Source organism: Adiantum capillus-veneris, chromosome 4 (assembly GCF_014529385.1).
Source record: "Adiantum capillus-veneris isolate H3 chromosome 4, ASM1452938v2, whole genome shotgun sequence".
Taxonomy (NCBI): domain Eukaryota; kingdom Viridiplantae; phylum Streptophyta; class Polypodiopsida; order Polypodiales; family Pteridaceae; genus Adiantum; species Adiantum capillus-veneris.
In genome coordinates this window covers 42881985-42893047 of record NC_140934.1, presented here as the reverse complement: position 1 = coordinate 42893047, position 11063 = coordinate 42881985, and the positions used below count along the sequence as shown (strand labels likewise).

Here is an 11063-nt window from a genome sequence, read left to right as displayed (position 1 = left end):
GGGAAAGATGAAAGGTATAGTATATAGAGAGAAGTGAAGAGAAATGGAAGGTCTAGAATAGAATGAGCTCACATTATTTGGGAGCCATAAAGGTGTGGGTATCCACCTCCTTCCATTCAATAAAAAGAAGAACTTGCATTGCATTTCAAGACGCGAGTGTTAGAAAGCGGAAGCCTTGCGTTGCCTGAGAAGGATCATAGAGGACATGGTAATGAATTGCTTGCTTTGTTGCTCTGGATTTAAAAGGTGGTGCATGCATTGGAGACAGAGAAAGGGGAAGGGGAGGGGAGTTGAAATAGATCATGAGTATGTATTGTAGTGTGGCAAGGGGTTAGAAAGAGAGCATGTGTCCACTATGGAGAGAGAAAGAGAAGAAGAAGAAGAAGAGAGACTTGTAGACACAATCCCAAGAGACCTCAAATATCTATTTGGCACGTCTTGAACTTAAGACTTGCACTCACACGGGCGCACACACTCACATCTCTAGAGACTTCAAATATCTATCCAACCAGTCTTGAACTCCACACGTACGTGTGTGTGTGTGTGTGTGTGTGTGTGTGTGTGTGTGTGAGAGAGAGAGAGAGAGAGAGAGAGAGAGAGAGAGAGAGAAGTTACACATTTTGAATGACTATATTATTGTCGTTGACGGTGGTGTAGGAGGTAATGTACTTGCGAGTGAAGAGGCAGCGGACGACCTACTTCGTGCACTGCAGCAGCGGCGACAGCGGCGGGGAGGTGAAGGCCAAGCTGCAGGCGCTGAGCTGCCACCCCGCTCGCCAGCAGCGCCTCATTCTGCTGCCATCACGTCGCATCCTCGACGACTCCCACACCCTCGCCCAACAGCAGGTAGGTGCTCGCTTCTCTCTCTCTCTCTCTCTCTCTCTCTCTCTATATATATATATATATATATATATATCTATATATATATATATATATACACACACACACACACACACACACGCGGAACGCTGATGGAAATCTTGTCCCTTGCAGGTTGAAAGCGGCTCAATCCTTGCACTCACTCTCAGAAAAGGTTATAACTCCATCTCTCTCTCTCTCTCTTTGCAAGAGAGAGATATTTTCAATATGGCCTTGAAAAATAGGACTCCTTTTTGAGTCTTAGGAAGAGGTAGAGAAGGAAACGGGTAGTATTTTCCGTGTATTTAATCGCTTTATCTTTGCAGCAATTTTCTAGAATAGGAATCACATTTCTAGGGCATCCTTTCAATCGTAGGAATCGAGGTCATGAGATGGATCTGAGATGCCCTTTAATATTTCCACTTTGAAAGCCGTGTCTCGAAAATCTTGTGTATCACATATCACAAGAAGTTTTAGACAAATTCCCACAATAATTCCCACATTGTGACTTACCTCAACATCATGAGTTTCTGTGAGCGAGGCACCGCATACCTAACTAGGTACGATTGGGGGGGGCCGGCGGTCCACTGCCCCCAATCGTACCTAGCTAGGTATGCGGTGCCTCTCAAGCATAAGCTCATGATGTTATGCATGGTATGAAAGACACTGAAAAAGACTCCGTTTTCCTACATGAGAATATTTCTAAATCTTCTTGAGCATTAAGCCTTGGATGGTTTATATCCAGTCCATCTATCATTTATCTTGTGTGCAAGTAATCTTCATGGACTAGTTTGCTAAAATACTTGCCTTTTTTTAGGTAGTGGAGATTGGGAAGACATCGATATACACAACTCCGATCCACACGAAAGCAGGGATTAACTATTTCAAATATCGGACTAATTTCTAGTTTATCTTGCACATGCCAACTTCGTTCGACTCTATTAAAATGAATTTCTAATTCAATGATTTATCTATATGCTTTCTGAATCCTAGGTACTTGTAATATACCCTTTGTTTTAAAGTTATAGAGTCTACCATTTACGCAAGATTTCCCACTTTTTCATGGGTATGCATAATTTCATTCTAGGGAAACTTTTGTGCTCTATTACTTTCGAATGTGATTATTCAAACAGGAATATTTATTTTAATGTATAAGGATTTTTTACTAGATGATATAATTGCACATGACAAATTGTATATTTCCATCTCACTTTAGAAGCTTATATTTATGCACACGACAAAAAAAATGTATTAGAGCACATCTGTATGGGTAGGGGAACAACCCGGAACTCTTGTCAACAAATTTTTTTTGATGTTGTTATCTGTAACGAACGTGAAACGGTAAATTCTTTAGAGGAGCGAAGGTAGAAGACACATTTGTCAACTCTATCGATTTTTGCAAAGTTGAGACTCGTGGACATAGTTTGTTGACGATAGTAGGTTGAAATTCTACCCCACCCGTGCGTATCCACTCTTACCTTAAAAGCTTCAAATAGCAAAGAAAGGTTAGATGACTACAACTTCCGTCGCTAGCAATTGTTTTAAGAAAAAGTTACCAAAATACCCCTCTAATTTGTGGAAATTCCCAAAATACCCCTCAAATTTCAAAAATTCTCAAAACACCCCCCAGTATTTTGTCATGAATTCCCAAAATGCCCTTCAAATTTTTCAAAATTCCTTGGTTGTGAAATTAAATTTCTCCAAAGATTAAAAAATTTGTAGCTTTTTCATAAGAAGACTCATTGCTTATCAATATAAGATGCTAAATCTAGAATTTGAGTCGATTATGTAAGCTTTGGAGATGAATTGGTTCATTATCTTTAGACATAATTGCCTTCTTTGAGAGGTAATTTGTGGCAAATTACATGTTAAGCATGCAAAAATGGATCTCAATTATAAAAAAGGAATAAAGATTAAAAAATCTTGAACAATCCAACCAAAACAGATACAAGGGTATTTTGGGAATTTTTGAAATTTGAGGGGTATTTTGGGAATTTCCACAAATTAGGGGGGTATTTTGGTAGTTTTCCCTTGTTTTAATTTGTGACTTACGGGTGTGTTTATAGTCTTTTCTAAAACATTGCAAAAATTTAGAAGAACTTGATTGGCTTTGTGTTTGCTACATGAACTAGCAAAAAGGACAAAAAATTAGAAGACATACGATGGAGTGCACACAACAAATTTATAAGCATTGCATGGACTGAACCTTTATTAGGTATGTATTGCATTCAATGCATTCTAAGGAATGACATCCAAGGTAGGAATGCTGTCAAAAACTTTGTGTGTTTTTTGAATTTATAGAACACTTGGTCTACACATTAGAATGACTCATGAGTCATGAGCAGTGTTCACTGAAAACCAGCCTTTAGTGTATTTTTAAAGGACAAAAATTAAAATTTCCCGGTTAGTTTCGAGGGCCGCCTTGAAGGAAACCGGCCGAATTTTGTGGATTTCAGTGGAAAAACCAATAAAAACCGGCTAAATTTCTTTAAAACCCGGCAAATTTTCAAAGCTCTCCTTTTTTCCATTGGTTCTTAAAAAAGCTTTCGATAAACACTGCTCATGAGTATGTCCAAGCAAGAAGCCATATGGTGAAATCATTGCACTACATAGGAGCAAGTGTTGGATAGAAAGCTAAGTTGTCACAACTTTTTTGTGCTTTCAAAAGTACAACACAATTGCCATACATTTTGACAAATGTATCAGCATGCACGAGTTGTGGTTTCAATGGGCCATGAGTAGCAATCTTATTATGAAATTGCTTCTTTGATCTTCGGATATTTGTGACTCAATTTCATTCCACATTGTGGCTGTTGTCAATTGTTTAAGGATGTGATTTTGGCCTTATGGTACTAGAATTTCAACATCCAAAGAATGTTTTTGGGAAAAAACATATATGAATGAAAGAGAGAGAGAGAGAGAGAGAGAGAGAGATCTTGTGCCTACTTTGGTGCAACTAGTATGGCCGGCTGCCTCCAGCGGCCTCTCTCTCTCTCTCTCTCTCTCTCTCTCTCTCTCTCTCTCTCTCTCTCTCTCTCGCATGCGCAATCATTGGGTCCATGTAATTGGGTAATTTTTGTTTGTTGATCTATTTTATGTTATTAAAAAAAAAAACATGCGAGCTTCCTTATATGGGAGAGTTTGCATGGTCCCTCCCAATTACTTATAATATGTGGGCATGTGCCATTCCTATGACAGCCACTACAAGAGGCTATTCATATTAGCGACGCTTCAAAAAAAAATTCCCGGCGTCGCTATGAGTAAATTTTCGACGCTCATAGCGACGCCGGCTCGGCTAAAAAAATAACAGAGAGCGCCCAAAAACTCAGATCTCATATCTGAGTTTTTCGGCGCCCTCAAGCAAGAGCAGGTAACGCTCTCCCTCTCTCTCTCTCTCTTTCTTCTCCACACGCACACACACGAGGAGAGGAAGGAGAGCCAGGTATGCTCCTTCCCTCTCCTCACTCTCATGTTCCCTTCCCCTCTTTCTCTCTCCCTCTCTCTCTCTCTCTCTCACACACACACACACACACGTAGTGTTTTTGAGAGAGAGAGAGAGAGAGAGAGAGAGAGAGAGAGAGAGAGAAGAGTACAAATATAAACAAAAACGCACACACACATACATAAACAAAGAATGCACACACACATTGAGAAAGGAAAAGAGAGACAGAGCATGCATAAACAAAAAACGCACACATTGAGAGAGGAAAAGAGAGAGAGAACATGCATAAACAAAAAACGCACACATTGAGAGAGGAAAAAAGAGAGAAAACATACATAAACAAAAAAACACACACACATTGAGAGAGAAAGAGAGAGAAACTAATTTAACGTCGTAGGAAACTAATTAAAATTAAAAGACCTAAAGATCTAGCCGACGAGGAGTTGAACTCAAGACCTATTATTCAAAAGGGAATGGCATAACCAATCTATCATACTTGGCATGGGTGATAGAAAGGTTATACCATTTATCTCTTTTTATTGGCACACACATCCACACATGCGTACACACACACAAGAAGAAGAGAGTTATAACGTCGTAGGAAACTATCTTAAAAGACGTTAAAGATTAGGTTAGATGTAGACTTACGTTAAATTAGATTTAGATTTATTTAACTTAAATTAGATTAGATTTAGGTTTATTTTTAATTAGATTTACGTTTATTTACGCTAGATTTAGATTTACGTTATATTAGATTAGATTTAGGTCTCCATAGACTGCGATGCCTGCATGAAGCGGGTGAAGAAAGCCCTCAATGGAATATAGGGTATTGCTGCCTTCACTCATGGTGGGCTCCGTCGATCCAAAAGTACTGGTGAAATGTCTTCAGAAGATAGGGAAGAAGGTGGATCTTCAGGGCGGCAAGAGTCACTACATCCCCGACACAATGACCATCTAGACAACCTCTAGTCATTCAACAGCAACTTCAAAGTTAGTAACAAGAGCAAGAACGGTCTAAAGGGCCAATTGCTGTCGTCAGATGTGGATGGAGATGAGGCAGCGTCACCGCCGGAAGTTAACTCTCACATCTTTAGTGATGAGAATGCCAACTCTTGCCGAGTTATGTGAAAAATTATGTGTTAAATCAGTTTTAAGGTTCTTATAATCCCTGTTAGTTTAGTTCTTTGTTTTTAATATAACATAATTTACGTTAGATTTAGATTTATGTTATATTAGATTAGACTTAGGTTTATTTAGGTTTATTTAGGTTTACCCCTCCCCCCCCCCCCCCCCCCACACACACACACACACACACACACACAAGAAGAAGAAGAGAGTTTTAACGTCGTAGGAAACTATCCCAAAAGACGTTAAAGATTAGGTTAGATGTAGACTTACGTTAAATTAGATTTAGGTTTATTTTTAGTTAGATTTACGTTTATTTAGATTTACGCTTATTTACGTTAGATCGATTCCACGCAAGAATTACTTACGGTTTAGGGTTTAGAGTTAGACGAACAGTGAAAAGATCTATTGTGAAAAGATGTTAAGATGTTGTGAAGTGCTACAGCTAGAGAAGAGGCAAAGGGGTTTTGTCCACTACATGCAGTATCATGTAGACGTGGGTTTGTAGATTTCTTGTACCCACAAATATAGGTATTGACCAATAAAGACGAGATTATAACCCGGTGGTTCTGATCTCTGTGCACCTCTAGACCGAGGTGTGCGGGGATTGGACATGACTAGAGAATGTGAGGTAAAGAGAGAGAGAGAGACAGAGAGAGAGAGAGAGAGAGAGAGAGAGAGAGAGATAACACGAAGAATGCCAATAGAATATTAAATTTGTGGTTCAGGTTATAAGATTTTTATCCTCATTATGAGTAGTGACGAGGATGTGGGACCGTCCAACCGAAACACCTATCTCTCAACGAGGGTCTTATGTCCTTGTAATCAATGCAAGCATGCTGTGCGACGGACAAGACGCGTTTCTTTGCAACACGTTCGTGAATTTGGCGAGTTCGATCCATCTATTATAGATCGAGTTGTTGCCAATTATAACTCGTCGGACTCTGACGCTGGCCAACAAGCAGCAATCTTGCAACCCAATAGACGTGTTCGCAGGCGCTTTGGTCAAGCAGCATATGTGAGGCCACAAGATGTAGCCTCTGACAGCTCGGGGGATGATCATGCAGAGCACATTCCCAACGAGGCAATGTTTGAGCCCGAGATTGATGAAATGATCGAGACAATCATGGATTCAGAAAGGCTTATCTATGATGATATGAAAAGTGAAGCCGATACGCCATTATATAATGGAGCACGTATGTCTAGATTGAAAGCACTCCTGGTTCTTCTCAACATGCAGGCAAAGTTTGGATGGAGTGACACTAGCGTCACAGCGCTTTTTAGGTGATCTATTACAATTAGTTTACTTTAATAAAACTCTAAATGTATAATGATCTGATAGATTTTTACACGATTGTATCGTATTTTTATGTTGTGTAGATTGCTTAAAGAGCACATACTACCAGCTGACAATGTGATGCCAGATTCCCGAGATGAAGCAAGAAAGATTTTGCGATACTTAGGGATGGATTACAATTCTATCCACGCTTGTCCTAATGACTGCATTCTTTTCAGAGGGGAATACATAGACATGGAGAAGTGTCCGAAATGTGATTCCGAAAAATATCGAGTAGATCTCCACGGGACAAAAATTCCACAAAAGGTTTTGCGACGTTTTCCTCTACTTCCTCGCATCAAGCATTTCTTCGAATGTAAGTCCATGGCCGCCCTAGCATCATGGCATGAGGAGAATAAATCTTCAGATGGTGTGCTGCGAATTCCTGCAGATTGCGCAGCCTGGAAACATATAGATGGAACATGGTCGGATTTTGCCAGGGAAGCTCGAAATTTGCGCTTAGGCCTGGCTATGGATGGCGTAAATCCATTTGGTCAAAGATCAACATCTTACAGTGTATGGCCCGTTGTCATCCTCAACTACAACATTCCCCCGTGGTTGACTATGAAGAAGGGGCACCTATGGCTAAGCTTGATTGTGCCAGGGCGATATAAAGTGGGGAATATGGATGTGTATCTTCGTCCACTATTGGAAGAGCTACAACAATTGTGGATTGGCATAGAGGTGGTGGATATGAGCCGACACACAGGACGACGGAATGCTTTGATCAGAGGCATTCTAATGTGGACCATGCATGACTATCCCGGGCTAACAGAATGCTCAGGTGATCTATTGACACTCCTCACTCAGACACTGTAAATCTTGTTTTTTCCCATAGTTGATCTATTATCATGTGTATACATGCAGGGCTTCAAACAAGCGGATACAAAGCATGTGTCACATGTGGACCTAGACTGAATGCACGTAGGGCGCCCTCATTGAAGAAGCAAATCTACCAAGGTCATCAAGCGTATCTTCCAGAGAATCATGTGTTACGCGACGGCTTTTTGGGAAGAGAGCCACCAAGGATGTCTGCACAAGCATGGTTAGAGCAGAAGGAGATGTGCGATGACGGATTGCCTCTAGGGATGAAGAGACTATCTCTATGGTACGAGTTACCATACTGGCCCCGACTCATGATCAATCACTTGCTCGATCCAATGCACATATTCAAGAATGTGGGTAATCTACTATGGGACCATCTGACCGGCAAGAAAGATACTTTGGGAGCCAGAGTTGACCTTAGAAATGTGGATCGTATGGAGCAATATTGGCTGCAAACAGCGTCTGATGGATCGATAAAACTCCCTAAAGCACCATGTATTTTCACAGGAGCCCAAGAACGCAAAGTAAAAGAGACCATTCGATCTTTGCGGACCCCCACTGGCGTAATGCACTCGCTCCGAACGTGTTTTACTAAAGAAGGAAAGCTTACCGGTTTGAAGTCACACGATTGGCATAAAATGTGTCAGGTACGTTCATAGTGCACTTTAATATCATTGCATAAAATGTGGACTTTAATATCATTGCTGCACATACTTTACAGTTTATTTTACCGGTTGCCATTGAGGGATGTTTGTCTCTCGACATCCGTAACACAATCTACAAACTTGCAAAGTTGGTGCAATGGATCTCACAAAAGGAGATCAATGTAGACTCCATACCATTCGCCAAACTAAATGCTGCGGAGCTTGTGTGCATGTTTGAGAAACATTTTCCTACTACCATGCTAACCATTCAGGTGCATCTTCTTGTTCACATAGTTGATGAGGTGGAAATAGCTGGCACAGTTCATTCCAGATGGATGTTCTTCTTAAAACGTTTCATGAAAACGCTTAAGGGATATGTGCGTCAAAAGGCATGTCCGGAGGGTAGCATGGCAGAAGGTTGGTTGGTATCAGAGTCCCTAGTGTACATTGGAGAGTGGCTAGTGTACATTGGAGAGTGGCTAGTGTACACTTGGGGTTGCGCGACCAAGGTAAGTTTGCAATGTACGACTAGCTAGTGACTTTATTTCTAAACGTTTGAACGGCCACTCATAATCTTTGTTCGTTGTAGTATAAGTCATACACAGCAGCATGGTGTAAAAGGTCGACATTTTAGGGTGAAACGAATCGACAAAAAGCGTTTTACTCAAGATTGTGGAATCATGGCAAAATTTGAACAGTCTAGTCGACGACGTTCCTCTAATGTAGATCCTGTGGTGGCGGAACTCACTTACTTCGGCACGCTGCAAGAGATTTTGAGGATCGATTACAGAGGATTTTTTGTCGACTTGTTCGACGTGCAATGGTTCAAGATAATCATGGAGGGTCTCAACGCTACTGTGCGTAGAGGAGAGTCTGGTTTTCTTGAGGTGGATTCTATTAAGAAATGGACTGACCTAAGAGACACTTTCGTACTACCCGAGCATTGTGAACAAGTAAGTATGTAAATAGTTAACGAGAGCCTTTTACAAGTTATGTGCTTGAAAGCTCTCATGTAAGTTATGTGGCTCTGGCAGGTAATATTTCATCCTACAAAGTCTACATCAAACTGGTGGTACGTCATAGAGGTAGCCCCTCGTAGTGCAAGGACGTATGAAGGTTACCATGTGCCAATCACAACGGCATCAATGGAGGAGATCAGAGAAGATGCTCAATCAGAAGCCGCTGCGGTGGTGCCAGACGAGCATCAAGATGCTACTACTCTATATGGGGTGCATGCAGAGGAGCTACAAAATGAAACAGAGGATATGTGTTTAAACGGAGAGCTCTATATAGATATAGGAAGTTATGATGAGTTATGCGAGGATGAGAGAGAGATCTCTTAAAGCCACAAATATTGTATTTGAACAATTTTGCTCCGTGTTGTAAAAGCTCTGGCTCTCTAAGTACCTTCCATGGTGTATAACGCTCTTTTCTACTCGCGCTCACATCTTTTGATTGAAAATTCTGAGTTTTCGACTTGCCTCTTCTATCACTCAATTCATTACGTCATTGTATTTATATGCGTCATTACGTCATTGTATTTAATGGTCTTTGCGTCATTGTCTACTCTATTCATTCAATATTAAGTTTAAATATTCGTGTGTTTAATGCAGGTATGGATGATGAGGAGTTTCTTTCTTCTTTGTCACCGCAGCAGAGACAGTGGTACGTGGAGCGTCATCGCTCAGGCACATCATCGCGCGTTCCTAGTCCATCCGCATCTCCCTCTCTTTCGGAGCATTCGGCGCGCTCCGAAGCTTCGGCGTCGACGAGACGAGCTTCACACTCGTTTAGACACCGGCGCTCTAGTGTTGGCGGTGGCGGTTGTTGTGGGGATTCCGCCACCGATGCCTCCACATCGCCTCGTGTTCGACGAGGCTCTTTACCCTCCCCTTATTTGCCCGCCCCTACACCAGCCACAGCATCGCCATCTACACCAGGTTTTGCACGGCTAACTATTCCTAGCAGCTACACACCTCTACCTACTCCGCCAAGAGCCACCCCACTCGACACTCCTCGCTTCGGGGCCCAGACGCCGGTGGAGACACCTGACGTCTGTACCCCCATCGACACGCCGCTAGAGACCCCTGTCGGGACACCCACGTTCATGCGTCACCGGCCAGAGGGCTTGCCTTACTCCGTCGACTTCAGCGGTGGCATCATCATGGATGATGACGGCAAGAAGGTGATCTCGCGCATGCGTGGTCTTTGCTCTCAGCTGTTTAGACACTACATACTAAACAAATGGAGTGAAGTACCAAGTGATTTAAAAAACAGAGTCATCAGCATACTTCATGATGAGTTTTCCGTTCCAACACGGGATCAGCGCTTCAATGAAGACCTGATGAAGATTCGAATGCGCGAATACTGCAAACACAAGCGTTCCGAAGTGCAAAAAGCAATCAAGCATGGGTGGAACAGGCCAGATTGGCTGGCCAAAGAAGATTGGAAGAATGCGAAGAAAGCAACGCGCGAGAATCCCGACAAGTGGAAGCAACAAAAGGATGCAGCCAGAGCACGAGTAGAGGCAGGGAGCTCGCACCACTTGGGGAGCGGTGGATGGGCATCATTTGAGGCCGATTTTGTAAGTGTTTTCGCATTGCTCTTTATGTTCGATAGTTTAGGGTTTATGAGTTTTTTAATTCTAACATAATGAATTCTTTGTATGTTTTGACAGTGGTCGATGACAGGACGTGATCCCACACCGTACGAGCGCGAGTACGCAGGCAGGAAGGGCTTAAACGCCCTGATGGACATTCTCAGTTCTCGCGGCGGCATGGTTAGTATTAGGATTTACTCTTTTCTATTTTTTTTATTGTTTTATAAATGTCGT

General features: G+C 41.9%; 1 protein-coding gene across 1 annotated transcript; it reads left to right on the top strand.

Annotated features, from left to right (window-relative positions):
- The first annotated feature begins 662 nt into the window (after positions 1–662).
- LOC147459049 (polyubiquitin 9-like) lies at positions 663–1845 on the top strand. The gene is made up of 3 exons (XM_086509758.1): positions 663–846; positions 994–1033; positions 1676–1845. The coding sequence occupies exons 1-3, from the start codon at positions 664–666 to the stop codon at positions 1735–1737; spliced, it is 285 nt and encodes a 94-aa protein (XP_086365884.1). The 5' UTR covers position 663; the 3' UTR covers positions 1738–1845.
- The last annotated feature ends 9218 nt before the right edge of the window (positions 1846–11063 follow it).

What these genes read in the sequence shown, in the direction of transcription:
- LOC147459049 (XM_086509758.1), top strand. Translation starts at nt 664, where the DNA reads ATGTACTTGCGAGTGAAGAGGCAGCGGACGACCTACTTCGTGCACTGC. An exon ending in ACACCCTCGCCCAACAGCAG is followed by an intron (nt 847 to 993) that starts GTAGGTGCTCGC and finishes TGTCCCTTGCAG; the next exon opens with GTTGAAAGCGGCTCAATCCT. An exon ending in TGCACTCACTCTCAGAAAAG is followed by an intron (nt 1,034 to 1,675) that starts GTTATAACTCCA and finishes GCCTTTTTTTAG; the next exon opens with GTAGTGGAGATTGGGAAGAC.